The 24,765-nt window shown below is 34.6% G+C and overlaps 4 protein-coding genes across 5 annotated transcripts; 1 reads left to right on the forward strand and 3 right to left on the reverse strand.

The window, feature by feature from the left end:
* Window positions 1-163: 163 nt before the first annotated feature.
* Window positions 164-7,820, reverse strand: LOC149732184 (uncharacterized). 2 transcript variants are annotated; one of them, XM_089883461.1, is made up of 10 exons: window positions 7,334-7,820; window positions 6,533-7,143; window positions 6,100-6,269; window positions 5,560-5,742; window positions 4,384-4,526; window positions 3,438-4,306; window positions 3,041-3,216; window positions 2,570-2,852; window positions 2,083-2,148; window positions 164-2,011 (listed from the first exon to the last, which is right to left on the reverse strand). In XM_089883461.1, the coding sequence occupies exons 1-10, from the start codon at window positions 7,392-7,394 to the stop codon at window positions 1,301-1,303; spliced, it is 3,273 nt and encodes a 1,090-aa protein (XP_089739587.1). In that variant the 5' UTR covers window positions 7,395-7,820; the 3' UTR covers window positions 164-1,300. The 2 variants fall into 2 exon arrangements, with proteins under 2 accessions (XP_089739587.1, XP_089739585.1); XM_089883459.1 differs by having other exon boundaries at window positions 164-2,014.
* A 152-nt stretch (window positions 7,821-7,972) lies between these two features.
* Window positions 7,973-13,666, reverse strand: LOC149732185 (ornithine aminotransferase, mitochondrial-like). Its single transcript, XM_089883464.1, has 9 exons — window positions 13,397-13,666; window positions 11,863-12,033; window positions 11,529-11,646; window positions 10,938-11,161; window positions 10,620-10,763; window positions 10,299-10,377; window positions 9,597-9,739; window positions 8,958-9,102; window positions 7,973-8,645 (listed from the first exon to the last, which is right to left on the reverse strand). The coding sequence occupies exons 1-9, from the start codon at window positions 13,538-13,540 to the stop codon at window positions 8,485-8,487; spliced, it is 1,329 nt and encodes a 442-aa protein (XP_089739590.1). The 5' UTR covers window positions 13,541-13,666; the 3' UTR covers window positions 7,973-8,484.
* Window positions 13,667-13,882: 216 nt separating this feature from the next.
* LOC149732186 (thioredoxin reductase 1, cytoplasmic-like) lies at window positions 13,883-19,916 on the forward strand. Its single transcript, XM_089883462.1, has 17 exons — window positions 13,883-14,083; window positions 14,153-14,308; window positions 14,372-14,432; window positions 14,516-14,625; window positions 14,904-15,041; window positions 15,293-15,464; window positions 15,661-15,803; window positions 15,938-16,053; window positions 16,257-16,396; window positions 16,553-16,622; window positions 16,892-17,000; window positions 17,339-17,412; window positions 17,717-17,873; window positions 18,160-18,267; window positions 18,487-18,595; window positions 19,003-19,124; window positions 19,460-19,916. Exons 1-17 carry the CDS (start codon window positions 14,066-14,068, stop codon window positions 19,526-19,528), a joined length of 1,872 nt encoding a protein of 623 aa, XP_089739588.1. The 5' UTR covers window positions 13,883-14,065; the 3' UTR covers window positions 19,529-19,916.
* Window positions 19,917-20,665: 749 nt separating this feature from the next.
* On the reverse strand, window positions 20,666-23,483 carry LOC149732187 (actin-related protein 2/3 complex subunit 4). The gene is made up of 6 exons (XM_089883473.1): window positions 23,323-23,483; window positions 23,105-23,212; window positions 22,663-22,785; window positions 21,967-22,062; window positions 21,343-21,513; window positions 20,666-21,069 (listed from the first exon to the last, which is right to left on the reverse strand). Exons 1-6 carry the CDS (start codon window positions 23,323-23,325, stop codon window positions 21,064-21,066), a joined length of 507 nt encoding a protein of 168 aa, XP_089739599.1. The 5' UTR covers window positions 23,326-23,483; the 3' UTR covers window positions 20,666-21,063.
* Window positions 23,484-24,765: the final 1,282 nt, after the last annotated feature.

Genomic DNA, 24,765 nt, shown 5'->3' on the forward strand with positions numbered 1-24,765 from the left:
CTCCGAGCATTAACCTTGAAATTATTCAGTTCGCCTATTTAAAGCAAATGCATTAGAAGTGCCTATTTGGACCTAATGGTTCAATGCATTTGTTAAAAGGACCTGTTTTGTACACAGAACGAACATATTTAGCTGATTAGTTTCTTGATAAAGACACTTGAAATGCAATGTCACAATATTTACTACACAAGCGAATAAACATGTCAGGCAAAGGTGGAAGTCATGAAACGTTAACACGAAGGTATTTCATACTGCTGGTGAACAATAACAAAACGGAATGTGGCAATCATAGTGCAATTGTACAGCAGAAACATTGATGGAAAGCCAATTACAAAATTCATTTCAGATCAGCAGCCCTTTGGTTGTTCACATATATGAGCAATAGGATGTGAGGTATGCAATATCAACTCTCAAATAGTGTTTAGGTTTAGTGTACGCTGTGTAAAGGTACAAAGCAGGATTTAATGAATTAGAGTTGATATATTTTACAACGATTGAAAATACAAAGGGTGGTTACAGAGTTGGGTAAAATAAAATTGTTACAGAAGCTAGTGGGTACAAAACAGTGATACAAAGGTACACGCACCAGGGAATAGTTACAGGGAATCACTATGGTATAATATGGATATAAAAAGCATTATTGCTAAAATAGTATAGCCACCAATAATGTGGGTCAGCTTAAAAATGGGTAAAACTCAAAACCAATATGAGAATAATGGAATGCAACTTGTGTAAAAGCACAGGTTGGCAGTGATTATAGTAGTTGGGTTATGCCAAAACATGTGTAACATGATCATTATTTACAAGGATGTAGCAAAAATACAATGATTGGAAGTTTCAATCATGTTTAGGTTACAAAATGAAACTAAAAACCAGATTTTCAAAAATAATAACGTGGTAACACTTTGTCCACAAAACTGATATAATTCATTTTGAAGGTCAAATGTAAAATTAGTTAGTGCAAACTAGGAAAAAATACAAATCAGCTTCACAGCTGTGTTGTAATAGGGCAGTTGACTGTCAGTGAAGAAGTTTTTATAGGATGAAGAAATTGCTTCATTCACGGCGCTTGGTGGTGTTGTACTAAGAAAACAACACTGCAATGACAAGTGTGTATTACGTGGCTTACTGAGGTAAAAAGGGAAGTAGCACCTGTTAATTTGGTGCTGTCATCTGGAAATACACATTAAGAACAAATGAAATGGTAGGTAGTATAGTATAAAACAGACGCAATAAGGTAAAAGCATTTGGTTGTGATGTAATTTTTGTCACAATTATTGCTAATTTAGATTTAAATCCTTCACATTTCGGCATGCACAAGCGAATGTGTTGACAACTGGGGAATATTTTCAAAGCGTGCTTGTGGCTCCTTGTAAGCAAAATGGCCCAAAACAGACATATTGTTTGTCATATGTAATGCCTCGATCTTGGAAAAGCCCTTTTGGTCGACTGAATTTGGCTTTGAATTGCTTTGGAGTTGCTTTCTGCTTGAACGGACTGAGGAATCAATCTTCTTGCTCTTGTGTTGCTTCCGGATGTGCACAAGAAGAGAGTCAGAGGTGGAAAAACTGCGACCGCATCCGATGCAGATGTGACACTTGGTGGCGCTGTGGTGAGCTACAGCCAGATGACTTTTGAGAAGATAAATCTTCGGAAACCCTGGATGCACACAGCAATGGCATTTATACCTCAACTGCATCCTGGACTTCATTTTTTTAATCATGGCTTTTCCATAATAAATTTTTATTCTGTTCTTTCGTTTGGTATTTATCTTAACTGCAGTCATCTTCTTTGGTGGATCCAGTTTAAACTGGATTGATCTGCCTTGGCCAATGACCTCAGACGTTAAAGGGTTAGACTTAATATTTAATTTTGAAGAAATGTCATGGCTCTCATCATCATTAGCAGTAAGTAACATTGATAGTTGTGAATTGTCTTCATGCAGTTCATGTCCTTGTACTTCACTGTTGTGTAGGTTGGGCTGTAGCGGAACAGTCGAAAAATTGACGATCTGCTATATAAGAATTAGTAATAGTATTAGGATATTTTACTCAGTATTACTGTGTGTTGAATTGGACTTACCTGCTGTGGCGTTTGCTGTATTGTTGCATTTGACACAACATGTACTTCATTGTTCTGTTTGTTTAGCTGTAAGAAACAGTATTTTTAAATGCAATGAATAGACTTTATTATTAAAATATTGAAACAGTAAAGATCTGGTGCTATGAAAACGTAATAAACAAAAATCAAATTCAAACCAATTGTATAATTAATAAACAGATATATATTGCGCCTGAATGGCATTCGCATTCAAATTGATTCCATGTGAATAGAAGATTGACAATGCCATTTAAGCAAAATATATATTTTTTTTATTATGAAATTGGTTGGGCTTGATTTTTTCAGTTACATTTTCTGAACACTTAATCCTTACTGTCTTTCTTTGCACAAGAATTGTACAACTTTAAAAGCACCAGATCAGAGTCAAATTCCAGTAATTGATTACATTGCAGTTATATTAAAACAGAGGCGTATTTAACACACAAGCAACAAAACCTAAACTAATTACCATTTTCTTGCTTTCATTTTGATCATAAGGTTTTGAACCCATCTTTTCTCCTTGATTTACTTGATCAAGGTCATTAAACAAGTATCCGTATTTGCTCCGGAGGTCTTCTGATCTGTTCTTGTTCTTCGCAAAATGCTTCCTCTGCATGTGACCTCTCAGATGGTGGGTGGTCAAACAACGCTTGCCACACTCAGGGCAGTTGCATGGGTTCAATTGAGAAGCAACCGGACTGTCTGCCTTCGAATCAATGTGAGCTCGCATATGTCGCTGTAGGTAGCAGAGCCTAAAAATTTTAAAACCATATATGTAAGCCACCAAATTTTACACACAAAAATTTAATCATTTGCGAACAAAACCTTTATTATAAACTTTTTAGTGTATCGGGTTAATTTTGATTTTTCCTAAAAAAAACTATTTGGGACCAGTACATAATCTGCACAGGCCAGTAGTTAACATAATTGTATTTCTTACCGGTCAAATGTAGAATCACATTCCCTGCATCGGAACGGTCGCTCTCGTAGATGCACGAACCTTATGTGTCGTTTTACGTTGCCGGCTTGCGCAAATCGCTTGTTGCATATGCAACATTCATGAGGGTTGAGACTCAAGTGAACTGCTTCTACATGTTGCATCAACTTGTCAATTCCCTGTGGAAAAACATGGTTTTAGTGGCCTGAACATCACAGCCACAATTAATTAATTAAGGCTTAAAATGGGAGATTGTAAGATACAAGGGCGATGAAAGAAAATCTAGTCATTTAGTTAATAGCCATTCTAGTATGCATTGATGTTCAGGTAAAATAAGATGTCTGTAGTGAATACACCAACACTTTATTATTTACAGTACGATAGAAAAACACCTACTCACCTCATACACCTCACTGCATACAGTACAGTTGTAACTTAAATTCTCGCTGGCTGGATCTTTGGTAATCATCCCAAGTCCTTGATCATCATCTTCTTCTTCTTCATCTCTCCTTCGTTTCTTCTTAGGTCTTCCTCTCTTCACTTGAAACGAGCCATTTTCGTAACTTTTGTCTCCATTGAGTGAATCTTGCTGCAGGGGGGGTGTGACTGTAATATCATGGCACACTGGTGCTGAGAAGACTTTTACTTCAGGATAAGACAAAGCCTGGCCTGGATATGCTGCACCAGTTTCCTGTTGCACTGATGAGGCTTGGTAGTAATCCCTTGAATCAACTTGGTCTGTTTGCATTCGGGCTCTGCTGGGGTAGTGAAAGTTCGGCAGTGGCGAGTTGGACTGGAAAACTGATGGCCCCGCACTCAAGTAGTCAGTGGAAGAAAAAGAGAGGTCATCATATGAGAAATCAGATAGAGCTTTCATTGCCATGGAAAAAGCTTCGGAAACTGTGTTTGGTTCAGAATAAACAATGGGTGCTGCCGGCTGCAAGGTGTTTGAGGCACAGGATGTAAAATATTGCTGAGAATGTATTGCTTGTGTTGTGTCAGTTACAGAATTTTGAACGATATTTTTAGGCATTTTATTTTCTATTTCTTTTTGGTTTGCAGTGTAACTTTCCACTGTTAACTTTTCTTCTTGCACAGCATGTGGTGCTGGGGCGGTAAGAACACTTTCAGATTTTATTGGTTTCACTGCATGCTCTATGTTCTGACTTGCAGTTGTTATTTGAGGGACAACATTAAATGGAAAAGTTTCAGGTACAGCCTTTGGAAGTTCCATTTGGAAATTAGGTTCACTTTGGTGGTGAGCTTGTACTGAAAACAAAGTGTAAATGACAAATTTAAGATGGTTGAGTGGAAAATTTATGTTTTATTTCGAATTTCATAAATACCTGGTTCTGGTTGGGCAGTAGGGTTTAAAGCATTTGCAATTGTTGTATTCACTGTAGGTTGTGATTGTGTGCTGACACTAGGTGATGCTACAGCAGTTGAAGTATTGCTGATTGCACTTGTACTATTCTCTTCCATAACGTCTCTACAACATATAACACTAATTTTTAAACACTTAATGTATCAATATGGTGATTTAAAAAATATTACATACAAGTAGGTTACAGTCCAAATAATATATTCAGAAAGAGTTCTGCTTTACATCACAAAAGAACAACACAGTCATTGACATCCTGAAACCGCATTTACCACACAGGATGTACCACAACAAGCCAATACAAATTCCAAATGTGTCAAAAGTTATGTTTTGCATAAATACTCATTGAAACTGAACAGGAAACTAATGCTTATTCACTTTCTATGGATCTAATTTTACATCTTAAACTGTAGTAGTCTGTGGACCGAATTACTCTGCTAACTATATTACATTAACTCTTACTAACCTGTCCTGCAATTACCAACTGTTATTGTGAAAAGCTTTGAAAATGAGCTTGTATGGAGCCACAAGCCATTAAAACTGATGATTCGAAAATTTTCAATTACATGCATTAAATAATGCATGGCACCCCTGCAGTAAATGATTTCATTAATCGACTGCTGGCTAAAAACTGGCCTTTGTTCAACCTGACATGGCTAATTTTAGCATCTGCACTTGGAGTAAAACAAAATCATTTCTAACTCAGAATGTGCCCCGCCCGACATATGAAAGAAAGATAAGAGCTTAAATTGTGGGCAATTCTAAAACATTGCATGACAAAGAGTTGACAAAGAGCGAGAGAGAGAGCTTGCCCAGGTGAAATGCATGAATAATTAATATCTCAAAGTGGAATCACTCAAATCTAATGTTCTTGCATATTAAAGCATGCTTTCCACAAGAGCTTTGGGCTTCCAAGAGAAGCTGTAATATTGACAGCAACTGGAAGAGAAAAAAAATTGGAAAGCAAAAAGGGAGCTTAAGTTTAATTTCAAACAAACCATGCTCCATGGACTTAAATATTTTAACTTTGGAATACATTTACCACAACCAACCAGACACATTACGCATATAGTTAATTAAACAGGCTTTCCTAATGTTGTTGTTTTTACCAACCAATATACAAAGCACACCTTGACCTTACCCATGCAATTTCTTTACATGCCGCTTTAAATTTTTTTCAGATGAGACAGTTTTGTTGCATAAACTACATGAGTATGTCCTGCTACACTGGTTGATATTTTTCATATACTCCAAATCCTGTGCTTCATGTAAACTAGTAGCATGATTTTCAAACTCCTGCAGGTTCACTATTCGTATGTTACACCTGCAAGAACATAGTACAACATAAAAACACTGTCAATGGTTGTATTATAATGTATCTTTTAGCAATACAGAAAGACTATTAGTGAAAGGCTATAACATACTTTAATTAAAAGGAAGACTAACAAAATCTAAACACCTTTGACCTAAATATAAACAACAAAAAAACAACTTGTCGGTCTGCAACTGATTTCAGTTAGTTATAAAGAAAGGCTAGTTAAACACACAAAGTGATACTATTTCAAAACTTTATGTTATTTTAAACTACTCAAGCGTATATTCTACCAACATTTATTACAGTGCATCTCTATATATACACCCACAATATTTTGCCTACAAAAAACACGATTTTTGTTCATACCTGACACATAAATGTCCCTTTGTTGTTATGCCAGAGTGTGAGGTTTGTCCGTGCCGTAAAAGGGTGCTTATTGAAGCGAAACCCTTAGAGCACTCTCCACATTGGTATGGGTGTTCACGGTCATGGACAGAAAGAAGATGCCTCTTCAAGTGATCTCCTCTTTTAAATACCTAGCAAGTTTGTAATACATTGTTATCAATATCCGTCATAAACTATCAACAACATGTTATTAAATGATTATATATATAAATATATATATATATGATATAATCAAAACTTTAGTAAACATTTACATCTCAATTCCCATCTATTTAAATAAAGTACAAATGAAATTATGTTTTTACACAGTTTGCAATTTTGTTATCCTATGTATAAAAATATAATAATAAAATATTATACATAAGTTCTAACGTTAATTATGTTTCATAAATACCTTGGCACATTTTGGACATGTGAAAGATCTGTTTGCACGAGAACTTTTACCGTCATTGCTGCTGTTGGAAGTGGGACTATTGCTCATGTCAGATTTTGGAGACTGGAGGTGGTTTGCAGTGCGTTGATGGTGGTGTATGTTGTGTGTTGTGTTGTCCCATGTTGGGGGCTGGGAGACTGGAGCTTGATTGGGGTATTGAGGCATTCTTTGGTAGGGATTATTTTGCATGGGGTAACCACTGCTAGTGGGGTTGTTGTAAAACATGGGGGACGTTTGGGGCAGGGAATGGTTGTTGTTGTTGTTGTTCTTTAATGCAAAACTTGGAGGTGCAGTTGAAACTGGGTTGGGTTGGTGATATGCAGAATTTGGCATCAGGTGTTGTGGTTGAGTAAAACCACTGTGAGTTGAGGCTTGCATGGGTGTAGGGTTGGACATGGATATATTCGGGTGTGGGACTCCAGCTTGGTGGGGCATGCATGGTCTGTTGTGCAAATCATGGTGGCTTTGGGTGCTGGGGCTGTATGGGGATTTATGCTGTAACGAATAGGGCTGTGGGGCAAAGTTTGTGGCATGAGGAGACCCTGTTTGAGGGACAGGGAAGTTAGAATAACCTGTGAAAATAAAGTTGACCAGTTTAGTAACAAAGCAGGAAATATGAACAATTAAACATATGATACTTGTTTACTTTATTACTTTAAAAGAGTTTACCATTATTTTATAAATATATGTACCTAAGTCCTATTAATTAGTCTATTGTAATAATTTTAATTTAACACATTATGCATTATCGTTAATATTTACCATTGTGTAGCCCTCTATGCGGGGATGCATTATTAGAATGTGAGGGTGGCTGTTGGTACATATTTGAATATTTGGCTCTTCTGCATAAGTTTATTCATTTAGAAGCAGGTTGGTACACATGTTGGAATTCTTCATTTAAAAATACTTTGACAACACAATACAGTGGAAAATCAATTACACCAAATCTGTTTAAAAACTGCATACAATATTGGATAATTATTCGAAAGTATAATACAAACGAACATATATTTTAATCAGGTTAATTTGTACACGAAAGTATTAAACAATCCGGCTAAATTTGGTGATAAACAAGCTAGCTAAACTTGGTAGTAAACAAGCTAGCTAAATTTGTTAAACGTTTTATCTATTTTAGGCTATAATTGTGTCAAATACACTATTAGAATTGTGATAAAACAAACCCATTTACTATTTCCTAATAAAATTATAACACGAAACTGTACAATATTTCTAAAACAGGAATAATTCTTGTAACAAAAAAACTTTTCTCGCAGCTTTTTTACTCTTGCATTGTAATCTAATTACGAAGCGTTGTGCGCATTGTCCACTGGTAGTGCTGTGAGTATTTCTTTAGTTCTGTACTTTCAAAGGGGAGCGCGCACGCTTATAAATTACAACCTCTTTGATACAATGGTTTTAATATTTTTGCTACAACAAACTAGAGCAGTTTACAGTCTGATTTTACTTGGGGGTAAAATAAATATAAAACGCAATTTAATTGCTACATTTTAAGAAGGCATTGAGTTGCGACACAAGAGTTTATAAAATATCATTGTAACTGTGTATGGCAGTTCTTCCTGGTTTAAATAGTACTGTAAACTATGGAAAAGTGTTTCAGGAAAAAGTTAAACTTGTGGAAAAGAAAAAAAAATGAATAAAATCAAAATATGTTTCAATGCAGGGACTATTAAAGCAGAAAGTTTTTTACACAAATTTACTTCTTACACCAAAACTAAAAACTTTTCCTACATAATTACAATGCTTCAAGAGTTCTGATGTCAAACTCACAGTAGAAATTAATTATTTACCAAAAAGTTATGAGAAACCACACAATTTTGACATGCATGCCATTTTCGTTTCAATATTTGTAAATATTAAAACTGAAACTTTGTATGCACTTGGCTACTGAGATTTTAAAATGAGTGGATAACTTGAGAAATAATGGCAAGACTTTCATCGAGCTGTTCATCTGTTATACAGAGTGGTGGAGCAAATCTTATGATGTCATTGTGAGTTGGTTTTGCCAGCAATCCATTATCTCGAAGGCGGATGCAGACTTTCCATGCATTGAACTCTGTTTATACATTGTTATTAATCAGAGACTGATAAACCAAACATTTTTTTATGTTGAGTTACAAAATACACCAACTTTGTTAACTACAATTGAGCTTTTACATATATGTGACATAATACAACAATCAGTTCAGGTTTAAAATCCAGTTATTCCCCAGTTTAAAAATGAAAATATTTGCAAACAAAAAAATCTAAACCAATGTATTGGGGCAATGAAAGCAATGAAGCAACTTAAACCTGAATCAAAAGTAATCATACCATGGGACCTCACCCAAACAGAATTGAAAACCAAAACAAGAAAACATTTAAAAACCTTTAGTGTTGTTGATGACCATGGCATTGAGCAATCCCTTGCCCCGAACCTTTGCCACAACATTCGTTGGAAGTTCGGAGAGAAAAGATCGAGTTTTTCTCCCAAGACGTTCTGAGTTTTCAATAAGATTTTCCTCCAGCAGAACCTGCAAAGACAAGCATTTTTAATTCCTTGAAACTGTTATTTATACTTTACTTTAAATGTAACTTGCTTTACCATTGTATGACCGGTAAACAGTTGTTATAACATAGGTGTTCTTTTTTCATACACCTCATGCTCGCTTACAAACTTAATAGGTAATTGTTTTTTAAATATATATATTTTTTCTTATATCGTGTTGCTGACAATTTAGACAACCCATTAGTGACCACTGGGTTGGGGCAATCCCGTTAGGTAAAACGTAAAAAAGGTAAACCTTTATTGCTTAAGCAGTAAAATGTAAGGAAAATCAGCTCAAACACAAACATTCAATGATTGAATAACAACAAAGGGTCATTATATTACAGTATCGTGTTTCGTAACATAATATTGGCTTGCAACATTTCTAATAACACATATCAAGCAACACAGAAGCTCCACAATAAGTGCTAGCTTAAGTACAACATGCAAAACCATATACATATATTTCTAAAAACTTACGTCCAAGGCAGCCATGGCCACTTTGCAGCCAAGAGGGTTTCCACCATACGTTGATCCATGTTGACCTGGTCTTATAGTCAGCATCACCTCATCTCTGGCAAGCACAGCTGAGACAGGGTACATACCACCAGACAATGCTTTACCTGAGAAAAATCAACCTTTTTTTTAAATTAATAAGTGTTATTGTGCAGAGTAACACACATACTGTTGTGTACAATTTTTAGGCATACATTTTAATACAATACTCTTATATTATGAATGAATGAATGTAACTTACTTTATCCTCGCGTGGCTGGAAAACGAGTCGTTATCACACGGATTTAACACCTCGTGCCAGCTTACGAGTTACCATGTATGTTACTTTGTGAGTGATTATTTTTTTTTGGATTTTTTCATTTTTTTTATGTATGGCTGATAATTTGGACAACCCATTAAAGGCCATTGGGTTGGAGCAATTGCCGTTAAGTGTCTTGCCCAAGGACACATACGCCTACAATGGTAGCAGCGACGAGCCTTGAACCCATTACCTAATGGTTACAGGCAGGCGCGCTAACCACTACGCCACGGCGCCGGGTAAATACAAAACATTAAAATACAATACTCTTAATATTATTGACCTGTTTTAATTAAGTAGAATGAAACCACATCACATATTCAAATATACAACACTATTTGCAGAACACAAACCATTATAATACTTACCTAGAACAAGGATATCAGGCCTTACATTTTCGTGATCACATGCCAAGAGTTTTCCAGTTCTACCAAGACCAGTTTGAACCTGAACAAACCAGTTATCTCCTATTTATACAGAACCTACAGAATGTGTTTGTACACTTGTTAAATGAGCTGATTAAGTTTTATTTTATCATTAATATTACATGAGCGAAAATGGTTTTGTGTTCCCATACATTATTCCGATGAAAAATATATTTTATTTGTTGTTGCCCTTCATTATCCACACATATGAAGTGCCACTTAAGTTAAAGCTTGAATTTAAAACACTATGTCAACCACTCTTACCTCATCCCCTATCCACAACACATTGTGTTTGGTGCATAAATCTCGAACACCTCGTAAATATCCTTCATCGGGAACAACAACCCCTGCTTCTCCTTGTATAGGTTCAACCATATATGCTGCTGTGTTCGGGTTTTTTAATTCCACCTAGTTTTGCAACAAATATGAAAAAAATGGTTTTAAATTTTTAACATTAATATTAATAAACAAAATAATTTAGGGAAAAAAATACATTAAAATATGCTGGAATGGTTGATGGTTCAATTACCGCACCATAGAATGCCTTTATTATACACCAATGAAAAAGGATGAAGTACACACCTCCAGTGCAGAGAGGTCATTGTAAGGAATAATAGAAAACCCTGGCATGTATGGACCAAACCCCCCATAGCTGTCACTGTCTGTTGAGGCAGACACAGCAGCAAGTGAACGACCCCAGAAGTTTCCAGAAGCAAACACAATCCGTGCCTCGTTGTTAGGCACACCTTTAACATCATATGCCCATCGTCGAGCTAGCTTACATGCACTCTCACAAGCTTCAACACCTGCAATAAACATTCAGTTATTATTTGTCCGGCGCCGTGTCATAGTGGTTAGTGTGCCTGCCTGTAACCCAGAGGTAAAACCCATGTGATAATGACTGTCGTTTTCCGGCCACGCGAGGATAAAGTAAGTTACATTCATTCATTACATTCATTTAGCTTGGAATTGTCTTATAAAACACCTGTAATCCATTTAATAGATCAAAACTGAGTCACAGATTCAAAACCAGTTAATAATGAGCATTTAGTAAGCGTGAGTTATATACTCATTTATTTCATTAAGAATTTAATTTGTTCTCTGTCAAATCTGTGTAAAGTATAACTTTATGAATGCGATATTTTATGCTATAATAATACTGCACATGATTACCTGAGTTCATGGGTAAGACCTTATCAAAGTTAAAGAGTTTAGTTATATATTCTTCAAACTCTCCAAGCACATCTGTGTAGAAAGCTCTTGAAGTGATTGCAAGTGTTGATGCTTGGCTCTATCAACATGCATATTAACTTTTATATTTATTTTCACATATTGATTGCGAGGGTTATCCTTTTTTATAAGAATTATTTTTTTTATTTTACCGGTGCAACTGCAACGAAATGTATTAAAACTAATCCTTTCTTGATATATTATTACTAGAATTAAATAAAGGTATTTGGCCAAACTATAAAAGCACTACTTTCAAACCCAAATTATAAATTCTCACCACAAGAGCGTCAACAATTTTTGGATGACAATGTCCTTGATTGACTGAGCTGTAAGCACTCAAATAATCAAAATATTTCTTCCCATCCACATCCCACACATGAACACCTTTTCCAGCAGATAAGGCAACTGGTAAAGGGTCGTAATTATGCGCACCATACTGACGTTCCCTCTGTGATAAGAAAGGCAAATTATATACACAATTTAATAACTAAGAGTGTACATATCAATCTGTTCTGTAAGAAAAGTTATATAATTCATCAAAATAAATTTAATTCTGATTTATACATACACAGTAAAGTGGGGTAATAAAAAACAATGGGGGAAGAAAGGACAACCTTACTAGCCTGCTAAAAAGAACATTTTATAGTGAACAGCTCTTGTGGGTAAAGGGGACATTTATTTGGCTTATTTTATATCCTTACTGTTATTCTAGCTGGCAATTTTTTCGGTACAACACAAATTACTAAATGAAACAAAAAAATAACAAAAAAATCTTTTTATGGGGTTTGCTAAACTTTTGTTTGTAAGAAGGTCTTTCATAATAAATTTATTATAAACTCAGGTATTTGCTACATATTTAAGTACCCTGTTGCTGGTATATTTTAATTTTAAATTTTACGAACATTCTATACTTTTTTCGTTTGTTTTTTTCACTATAAAATTGCCTTTTTGATTTTCAAAAGTGTTTACCACATAGTTGGACCAAGTGTAATGCTTTGGTTACTTCTTGTGCTTTATATAGTTATAAAACTCAGGGCTTTTTAGTCAAATAGACGTTATTTGCGGGTAAGCTTATGTTTAAAAGAAAGTATTTAATTAAAAATAATAAATTATAGAAAAAAAGCTTTAGAACAAGACTGTTAAAAGTTTGTAGGAGATATTTTGCTTTTGTGAAAAAAAAGAGAAAAAGTTAAGGTTTCTCAGAAAATATAGACTGCATAATATCTTGTATGATTAGTATTTGTATTATTACCCTATACTTCCATTAATAATGTTTTTTTCGTAAGATTATAATAAGTTGCTTTTGAAAGCATTGTTTTTTATTGCCACATTAATGTCCGTTTACCCCAAAGCCCAAGCAATAAAAAACAGAAAAAAGTTTTGAATAAAATTTATATGCATTAGCATTAGTGATTAGTTATGTTTGATAAATAATTTTTACACTATGAAATACAATAGAATTATAGAAATAACCATAATTTTTATGTTTGCTCATGAATATTTAGAATGTGATGTAGCATTATTCAATTTCATTGTACGAGCACTCGACATGACAAACACTTGTAAGTTAATAATTGTACAGAACTGAACTTTTAACCCCATTTTATCTAACTCTTTATAAACAGCAAGATTTGTGTGACAAACAGTACTTACATGGTAAGGCAGTGACTACGGTTTGTTTCACTATTAACAATATTCGTTGAAAACAAGGGAAATAAGGGGTGTACAGTATTAAAACCAGACATCTATGTCTTAGGTTAGTACTACAATTTTGCATAAGAAACTTTACCGAAGTTTTTACGACAGCTTACCTCAATTATTTCGGTAGCCGAAAGCTTTCCTTTATGAGAGTTGGCGTTTGGTATTGCAGTACTTGCTTGCCGAAGTAAGTAGGTTGTTTTTATTCCTTTAGTGTAGTATTGCGATAGAATACTAGAAGTCGCCCGACGCAGCATCTTTTAAGTTTATGATCGTGTAGCACTGTAGCTTCTCTGTAAATACGGTAATACCGTACAAGGTTTTTAATGTTAAAGCGTGCGTACTGTTAACAGAAAACACGCCCACAATAATTAGCCAATAGAAAGCTTTTGCGGCTGTAGAGAAAGAAAAAGTATGCGTAAAATAAAAGAAACCAACGTGAGAATCGGACAATATCGGATTAGGTCGGTGATTACCGCTTTCGCAATTCATAGTTTGCAGAACTGACGCAACATGACATTACAAAATCCTGCCCAATCGCAACTCGCGAAAAAGGCAGCATCATTCTGACTCCACAGTTATTTCTGTAAAATTCGCGTCTGGGTCAAACATTAACACAACGCGTGGTGCATTCACGTCTAATGATCAAGCGCTTTGTAATGTGTGTAGATAATAACTAGTAAGCGAAAGAGACAGTTACCGATAGAACGCTCAAAAATCGGGTGTAACTTTCTAATTTACAATCGTTTTATCAATTAAACGACGACTAAACAACGCGCTGAATGTCATTTATTTTATCGGTAAGCGTAGATTTTGTACTCATGCATGTAAATTTCAGAGCGGAAAATCATTACACGCATAATTCATAGGGCTTCAGACGTTACACAAAGATATATTCGAGTCTGTGGACAACGTACTCAACCAAGATGCCGCCTACGGAAAACGTGAGGTCGCTGGTCGAGCAGAACATAAAGGATAATCCTGTGATGGTGTTCAGTAAAACTACATGTGGATTTTGCTCTAAGGTAAATTGATATTTTTAGTAATGGTTTGATGTACTGTCTGAATACCTTTACAAATCTTTTCAGGTCAAATCCCTATTCGATGAGTTAAAAGTTACGTACAAGGCATTGGAAATTAATCAACTTGGTAGGAATGAGATATTTTACCATTTCCCAAGACTCTATGTCATAAAACCCGATTAAGAATACTGACAATACTATAATTTGCAGAAAATTCAGCTGAAGTTCAAGCAGTACTGTTGGAAGTTTCTGGACAACAAACTGTTCCCAATGTTTACATTAAAGGCCGGCACTTGGGGGGCTGTGATACAACTTTTAAAGTAATTTTAAAATGTTACATTTTAAATAGGCCTATGTTATTGTTTGTACTTTCATGCTTAATCTGTTAAATATTTCTTGATGGTGCTTAAAGTATAGTAATTCTTTAATTTAAGGGTAATTGTTGATTAGCACACAATGTTTTTTCCATCACATTAAATACATTTGTAGCTTGCACCATTCAAGCCACCTAACCAAAAGAACAGATCAGTCATTCGCAGATGTTTTCACGAAGATATGGTATTGACACCTGACATTATCATTGTATTTATATTGCCAGGCACACAGTGAGGGCCTGTTGTTAAAAATGATTGAGGCACCTTCATCCACCCATGAATATGAATACGATCTTATTGTGATTGGTGGTGGTTCTGGGGGATTGGCTGCTTCCAAAAGAGCAAGTGAACTTGGAAAAAAGGTATATATAATAAATATACTTAACATAAAAATAAGTTTTGCATATATTGTCTCATATACTATATTAATGGTAATATAAACATACAACAAAGTGAATCGGCTATGTATGATTGGAAAGGCAAAATGTGATAATTTGTTGTATAAACATTAACATAAAAACACAAATTAACATAAAAAAACAACATATATATGGTATCGGTATGTAAACATAAAAATATCAAATGTATAATATAAATATAACATAATGTTTAGGTGGCAGTATGCGACTTTGTCCAACCAACCCCAAAGGGTGTTTCGTGGGGATTGGGAGGCACCTGTGTCAATGTTGGTTGCATTCCAAAGAAACTTATGCACCAAGCTTCAATGCTGGGTAAAAGCATTGAAGATGCAAAGTCATTTGGATGGCAGTTAACCTCAGAACCAGGTATGTAATGATTTCATTGTTTGAAGGATTTTTCTATTATGTGTGGATATTAAGGGTAAATATGATATATCTTTTTGGGTTACATTTTTTAATAATGCATTGTTCTCTTTTTTAATATTCCATAAATTTCACCAGAGTTGGTGCACATTTTTCAGTTTTAGCATAAATACGTGTACATAACTCTTTTTTAAAATAGTGAAAAACAAATGGGAGGGCATGGTAGAAGCTGTGCAAAACTACATTGGCTCTTTAAACTGGGGGTACCGGGTTCAACTCCGGGAGAAGAAAGTTAACTATGTGAACGCTTATGCAAAGTTTGAAGACCAACACACTATAACGGTAATTGTTTATTCACTCATGTAGAACTATCTTGTTTTTGCTATAGTTAAAAAACTAGGAATAAACGCTCAATAAAAAGTATTTTTTATCAGAGCACACAATGAACATTTAACTAACATGATTGTTTATTACAGACTGTGAACAGGCGTGGTAAAGAGACAAAGATGACTGCAGATAAATTCATCGTAGCAGTTGGTGAAAGACCTCGCTACCCTGATATACCAGGTGCAAAAGAACATTGCATTACAAGGTAATGAGTACCTTTTTTAACCTTTTTAAACTTATCTGTTACCAATCTAGGCGTTTCACAAATTGAAAGTATGTTGCCCTAACAAGCCAAAAATATTTTTAAATCTTTTTTCGGACTTACAAATGCAACTAATCTGTTTCTATTTTATTTCATTTTTAAGTGGCATTTACAAAATAATGAATTTGAACGTTTTACTTTTTCAGTGATGACTTGTTTTCACTGCCATACTGTCCTGGTAAGACACTGGTGATTGGAGCATCATATGTTGCACTGGAATGTGCTGGGTTCTTAAAAGGGATTGGACTTGATGTAACTGTTATGGTTCGTTCCATCTTTTTAAGAGGTCAGTTAATATATTTGAGCTGTTTAACCAGTAGGAATTAGATTTCTAAATTGGTGGGAAAATGCATTTGTAAGAAATATGTACATTTATATAAGTTTGTTGTTCTGTGTCATACTTCTGTCATTCTTCAGCGATCAACAATACTGGTTTTAACAGGATTCGACCAGCAAATGGCAGATAAAGCAGCTGGTTACATGGAAAAAGAAGGAGTGCAGTTTCTTAGAAGGTATTAAATTATTTATTATTGCAAATTGGCATCACCAATAAAATACCACTTGCAAGTTGCAACTAATATATCTACACAAGTTGTTCAATCCCCTTTTATCCAAAACATAATTTCTTGTTTTTTATCAACAAGCGTGTTTAAATGTGTCGTTTTACTGTTTCTACCTGTCATTTTGCTTTTGTAATCTTCCCTGGTCCTTATTATCGTGACTGAAGAGATGAAATAAATTTCATTCAATTCTATGAACTGTAAACCGGTTTTGTTTCCAGATGTGTTCCTGTCAAGATAGAGCAAGTAGAAGCAGGAGAACCAGGTCTGCTGAGAGTTACTGGGAAAATGACGGAAAACGGAGAGGAGGTCACTGGAGATTATAACACGGTACGGATATTGGCCGCTATGGAATTTCTATACACCAGTAACAGTAATATTGCTTTGTGTATTCAATACTGCAGGACTGGTATGTAGTGTGAAGCTCACACCGGAAAAACACAATGAGTTTGACTAGTGCATAGATTTTGCTGACAACTCAATTTAATATCATTGTCCACTACCAGACAAATATTGACTCTGCATAAACCAAAAAAATCCTTGCTTCGTTGTGTGAATGTAGTTTATAAAAATGTCTGAATTTTCAAAAGCTAAAACTACCAATTTTTTGTCTGTTTTACATTGGTAATGTAAACATATTGATATATTATTATTAAACCAACACACAGGTTATACTGGCAATAGGAAGAGACTCTGTGACCAAAACCATCGGGTTGGACAAAATCAATGTTCAAGTTAGCAAGTAAAAGAAACCGACCTTATATTTGATATATAGTATATGCTTAGAATCACACTTTGATTTAAGTCTTGCATAATACATGATCCTACCCAATTCGAAAATCTTTTACGCATTTTCACTTTCATTTTCTTCAATGGTTTAATACAAGAACATCCAAGTTACAAAGATATTTAGAGTAATAAAAAAAGTTGGGTAAAGTTAGACCTAAATTGTAATTTCCTCTCATGCCCCAACTGTAGGACCTCACCCTAATAGAATAGTATGTAACACATTTAAAGCCAATGTTTTTTGTTGTTTAATCCCATAGAAATGGAAAAGTTCCAGTAAATGACTATGATCAAACAAATGTGGAAAATATTTTCTGCATTGGAGACAATGGTGAAGGAAGACCAGAGTTAACTCCTGTAGCAATCCATGCTGGTCGACTTCTATCAGAACGATTATATGGTGGTTCAACACTCAAGGTATGCTACATACAAACTGATATATGTATTTAATTGTGATATATGGCTAACACGAAGGTGCCTTTAGATCAGAGGTTAGAGTGTAGTGTGAGGTTAATTAAGTTACATTTATTCAATCAATCAGGTTTCTCTTTTTGCATTAAATTTGGGTGTAATTAATAAAAATTGCTTTTTTTTATAGTACCATAGATGGCGTATCAGCTTTGTCTTACATAAATTTAGGTTTAAATGTGTTTGACGTCTTCAATTATGATATACGATATAAATGACTTGCATTTACCAACAGTGTGACTACGAAGGTGTCCCCACTACAGTGTTCACTCCACTTGAATACAGTTGTTGTGGACTTTCAGAAGAAGCAGCTATTGCAAAGTATGGAGAAGACAACTTGGAAGTGAGTTATTTAAATTAGCACTTATATAAACACTGAGAATACCCTATATTATATAACATACAGCAGTGATAACTGAAAACCTATTAAATGTATTGATTTATCATTAAACTGTAAATCCTATGTATAATTAAAGTGACAACTGGCAACCTGTTTATTGCATTGATTTATCATTTAATTGGAGCTACATTGTATAATTACAAAAACTTTATTTCCATTCAGGTCTACCACACAAATGTGTGGCCATTAGAATGGTCAGTGCCTGGCCATGACAACAATACTTGTTATGTGAAAGCTATCACCAACAAGTTGGACAGTGAAAGAGTGATTGGTGAGCCAAAATCTATATACCACTTTATCAACTATTACTGTATCTTATACATAGCTGCATATTGGATATTTGTATTAGCATTCTATACTTGCCATTGTATATTGTGTTGCGGGTCTGCATAGCTGAATTCACAGCTCTGTTTCTGACTGAGAAGGAAATATCAGCTACGTGGTTAATTTCCTGTTTTCTGACTACAATATATCTCAATATTATGATATACAAGTCACTGTTTGTAAAAGCAATAGCAAATACAGCACAAGTTTTTATGGAAAAGATAACCTATTAACTACTGTACACTCTTTAAGTATCAGATAAAACTAATTAATCTTCTAAGCTCTACATTTGAGAGAAAGTGTAAGTGCCTTTGAATACAAACTAAATTTAATGTTCCTTTCACTATTCGTCAGGTTTGCACTACCTTGGTCCAAATGCTGGTGAAGTAATGCAAGGCTTTGCTGCTGCCATGAAATGTGGAATCACCAAAGCTCAACTTGATCAAACAATTGGAATTCATCCAACTACTGCTGAGGTTTGGAACTAGCATATTATAGTAGGGTGGGAAAAGATGGGACACCTTTAACACATAATATTCAAAATGTCCTGATCATGTTTTAACCAATTAACAACAGTATTTGGGAGTCATGAAGATATGGCTTTAAAATTCTTTAAATGTTCTTTGTTTACTACCAAATTGGACGAGAAAATCCAAAGAAAGTGTGCCCTATCTTCTCTCACCCTACTATACTTTGTATAATCTCAATAACTATCATAAAACCACATTATTTTACCGTATTCGAGTTTTTAGTGACTATACAATATAAGATGCCTTTATTGATAATATAATAACTAAATTTTTTTTTACAGCTCTTCACCACGTTAAATGTAACGAAGAGATCTGGTGCAGCCATTGACCAAAGTGGTTGCTGAGGTTAAATACCAGCTGCAATAACTAAGTAACCACCAATCTAATCATCAGTATTTCTGGCTTACAATTCTAATTCTTTTTGTCGCAACAGCCATAGTCAATTTGAAATACATCCTCAAATTTTAGGTTCGTGTTTTAGTTCTGGTGGTTACTTGGTTGGCAGCTGGTTTACTTTTCTGGCAAGCAACGGTGTTTTATGTTGTTTTCTCTCTTGAAAGCAACTTTCATGACGATTGCTTCTTAAACCACTATTAGTGGCTGAAGCAGTTTGAGTTAAAACATTGCGCTTGCCTCTTTCATTTCTTTGCGTTAGAAAATTCATGCCTAAACTATTTAATAATTTAATTCCTGTTCGCCCGTATTGGTGTTATTGTACATAAATCACTGCTTGCCGATCTCATAGTGTAATGCTGTACTATGTGAATAGACTTTAAGTTCCCTCACAGAAATTATGAAGGCTCCACTGTACAATTAGTTTACAGGTGTGTGATTGTAATGTGAATAAAAGGCTCTAGAATTGAATCAGTAGAACTTAAAAACGCCTGCCTTTGGAGCATAGTTACAAGTGTTTAAGAACAATAGGGCTGCTTCTAAGTATCCTCTAAAAAACAACATCTTTAATGTGTAGATCTTCCACATTAAAATGTAGCTGCCTAAATTTCTGGGTTAAAACACTACAAATTGAGAACATCACTTTGGGACATTGAGTTGTGGCAAGACAGGAGTCACCGGTTGCATGAATTCCTAAAGCAGCGGTTCCCAAACTAGGTTCTGCGGACCAACTACGGAGTCCGCACAGCAGTTTTCAGAGGGATATATTTTATAGTTTTTGCTATTCAGAGATATTTCATAGTTTTTGCTTTTTATTTCAATGGTATGATTTTTGCATTTTCGGGATAGCCTTCTTTGATTTTTATAGGGCTGTGAAATATCAAAAAATGTGCAAAGGGTCCACCAGGCAGATTTTTAAGAAGTTTGAAAAAGACTGTCCTAAAACGCAATCCATTCTGGTGTACTTAACTATCAGGGTGCTGGGGTGATTGGCTAAATCTAGCTGAATTTCTAGGACCTTGTGTAAAATAACTGCATGAATAATAATACCATGCGTTTGGTGACAATCAAGTAACACAAAATTTGCCACGATCTTTTGACTTTGACCATTATAATATCACATATATATACATCGTTACACTGCGTACATAATCATATTCGAAATTAATTTAAATACGGCAAAAAAGGCCTTTAAAATTTCAGAACCAAAATCGCTGGGTATGATGGAAAATTTACCAAACTAAACTTGACCAGTAACATTTAATTGTGATAAGAATTCAATGTAACTGGTCATGGATAGCAATCATTATTATGAGATAGGTTTAATTATGACTGCTCTTGATTAATATACAGCAGCTGCAGAACAAATAAAGCTGCAAACAGTTACACAAGTGCATCAGGCAAAGATTTTGCTCTAGCAAAACTTTTAATAAAATCTTGTTGAAATTTGTTTGCGAGTGCAGTGATTTGAGTGGGCACCTCATGGAATGTTTCAAAACTGTAAAAAGAAAATTTGCAAATTAATATACATCCTGAATCATACAGAAACATTAAAGAACTAATTTACAGAAGTGTAGTTTAAATTTATTAAACATGAAATTAAAAATAAATCTATTTTATTGTTGTAACAAATACACAAGTTTCATGACAACATACTAAAAATCTGACCACAAGTTTGCTTTTGAAGTGAAAAACACTAGTGTAGTGACCAGGCCCAAGGCAGAAACTCATAGCTTTTACATTGATATACCAAACTGCCATAACAAGTCACCTTTTTTAAAAATTCTTCTGCTACGATTCTTGCTCTTGCATTCACAGAGAGTTTCATCTCGCTTATTTCTTTATCGATCTCCTCCATGAAGTGAATCACAAAGTCAACGAGTTTGTGTTTGAGCATCTGCTCCGTGTGGATGTTGGTGATGAGGAAGCTGATGTCGTATCCCTGAAGATCAAAACAAATGATAATTACCAGTAAAAGTTTCCTTATTGTTATACACACAGACTGCAATAGAAAAAAATAGTTAAATAGTAAATACACAATTAAGGAAAAGCCTTGACTTGAAGCTAAAGTATAGCTTAAATTGACCTTATTGTTGTAGACACTACACACTACATGAGCATAAAACATACATGTATATGCTTTATTACTATAGTTGTCATACTAGTTTTAGTTTACAACTTATAAACTAAACAAGGTGGCAGATTAAGACAAAAGGAATACTTCATTCTGCTTTTGCCTTTAACAATTGATTTATAGATCCGAAATAATTTCTAAGACCGAACTTTTAATTTTAAAATTGGAATTGTACACATGTACAGAAGACTGGTATTCACACATTCTAAACACATAAATGGGTATGGCTATAGCAAAACTTTTCCTATACATGATACCCACTTCAACTGGTTTTCTTCGTAGAACAACAAAATTCTCAGCTCTCATCATCATAAACCTCATGAACTTTTGGCACAGAATTTGTTCGATTTCATCTGCCTGCCATTGAAAGTTTAAAATGCAATAAAAATATTCAATTGTTCAACATTAATAGTGACTAAGATGAATTTGAATAATTTTGTACTGGCTATATTGGCTTTCATGTTAAACTGCATGTTTTTTTTACATTTAAAACCAGGTTTGAGGCCACCACAGTAAACTTAGTCTGGTAAGCTAGCTACACTTGTGATTTTCAACCAATGTTTTGCAGAGTCTTGTGACGGTTATTAAGCATTTCCTAATTGGCATTACTAATCCAATCATTGAATCTTTGTCAGCAATTTTAGTTTGGTGTTAAAACATGTTTTTTAATTTTTTCTATGAAATTTCTTACACATACGGTGTTCGTGTTACATTGGTTAAAAAGGTTAAAAATCGTAAAGCTAGGGACCAGATTAAAAAGTTTGTTTTTTAATGGCAATATTTTTTTACATTTTTTTGTAGCCCATTATATAAGACTTCTGCATAAATTTTGGGGTAAACCTAACAATGCGCAAATGCCTTATTCCAATATGGGCTATGGATTGTCACCAGCTTAACTACATAGCTATTGCATTTCTATGAGAATAAAGTTTATGCTAATAATTGCAAAAAATGTACCTGTTTGACAGCAATACTGACGCGAATGGAGTTAATGGATGATTCAATTAAAACTTTTTCTTTTTCATTTCGTGCAATTACGAGTGGTGTTAATAGAAGTTCTTTGCTTGTTTTTACTTCAACCTGCATAATGTATAATGGATAAATGAAGCTGTATTGCAAGTTGTTACGCAACTTACTCGAAATTTAGTCTAAATGAAATTTGTTTATTCCTTACATAACAGGACAAGGTCTGACAATGATGTGTGTCCTATTGTAAAATATTACTGTAATTAATGTGCATGTCATGTAACTTAAGGTAAAACTGATTTATTACCACGACAATATATATGCAGTTAATAAATATAGATATACAAGTGGTGTACCCAAAATATTGGTGCTACTGAAGAATCTTCCCCCCCCACCGTATTTGCTAACCACTCCACTAGCACCAAAATATTACCTCTGGTTTAACATGACGTTCCACAACTTGTGAGTTGAAATTCTCCAAACACATCGAGGCATTCAATGTCGCTCGAACTGCGTTTAAATACGGTCGCAAAGTCGTTGACTGCGGTAAAATAATTTATTAAAAGATACACTGATACATATGCGTTGTAATAGATAAGATTCGTTTAAGTTAAAGTATAGATCAACAAGTTTTATTTCCTTTACACGTACCATTATCGAATTTGACTTTTAATCCACTGACGATGGTCCAAATTTATATAAATGTGATCACCAGATCGTATAATTCAATACTTAAATCTGCGGCTGCTAAAAAGGTATGTAATTTTTATAAATGAACTAAAGTAGGCGTTCGTTCCGCCCTCAACCAAAGTTTTTCGCCGGTCTACTTCCGGCTGTTTCGGCACTAATTATCGAGTCTATTCGACATCTATTCGAAATGGTTTACAATGCAAAAAAATAATAAAACTATTTTTAAAAAAGTTGAAAGTATAAAATTTATATTTTATGTTTTAATTTTTATAATTGTTCGATAACATTAAAAAAATTATGCATTTATTCAAATAAACTTTAAAACAAGAGATCAAAGATCTAATGCGTGAGCACGTTAAGTAAACTATCCGGCGCCGTGGCGTAGTGGTTAGCGCGCCTGCCTCTAACCCAGAGGTAATGGGTTCAAGGCTCGTCGCTGCTACCATTGTGGGCGTATGTGTCCTTGAGCAAGACACTTAACGGCAATTGCTCCAACCCAGTGGTCACTAATGGGTTGTCCAAATTATCAGCCATACATAAAAATGAGAAAAAAATCCCCCAAAAAATAATCATCTACAAAGTAACATACTTGGTAACTCGTAAGCTGGCGCGAGGTGTTAAACCCGTGTTATAACGACTGTCGTTTTCCGGCCACGCGAGGATAAAGTAAGTTACATTCATTCATTCATTAATAGGCATAGTATTAATTAACCCTTTTACTACAACGGTCGACTGAGCTTGATCAAAAACTTTTAATGCATCCCACTTAAATGAAAATAGTTTGATTGAATCGATGTGAGGATTCCTTATCTCACCAACACGTGTCCTCCAAATTCCCAGACAATATAACCCCTGTCTCGACGCTTTACTAACGTCATGTTCCGGGTTCGATCCTCGCCTGCCGTAACAATTATTTTGGATTTGTTTTCTTTTAATAAGAGATATATGAGACTGATACTATATATACTTATTGTTTATATTTGCATAACGTGAACAAAGCCAAAAGTTACCGATTACCAGCGACTTCCCAATGCATGGCAGTTTACTTGACTCGCAAGCATTACTATCATTAATTACTAATTGGACGATTTTATACACTATGGTTTATAAGGCTATACTTAGTTAAAATTATTGTATCGAATACAGTCGATTAATCAATGGTAAAGTACATTTTAAGTAAAAATCAAACAGCAATGTAGCGCCATAAACAAACATGAATGTAATCGTTAATTACTCGCTAATTAGGCGATCATATGCAATATGGTTTATAAAACTATGCTTAGTTTAAAATACTTTATAGAGTACAATTATTTTATTAAATTTTAAGGTGCATTTTGAATTTGGCGCATTTGATCAAACAGTAAAGTAACTGTTAATTAATCGCTAATTATGCGGTTTCAATTC

Source organism: Ciona robusta, chromosome 8 (genome assembly GCF_009617815.1).
Source record: "Ciona robusta chromosome 8, ASM961781v2".
Lineage (NCBI taxonomy): Eukaryota > Metazoa > Chordata > Ascidiacea > Phlebobranchia > Cionidae > Ciona > Ciona robusta.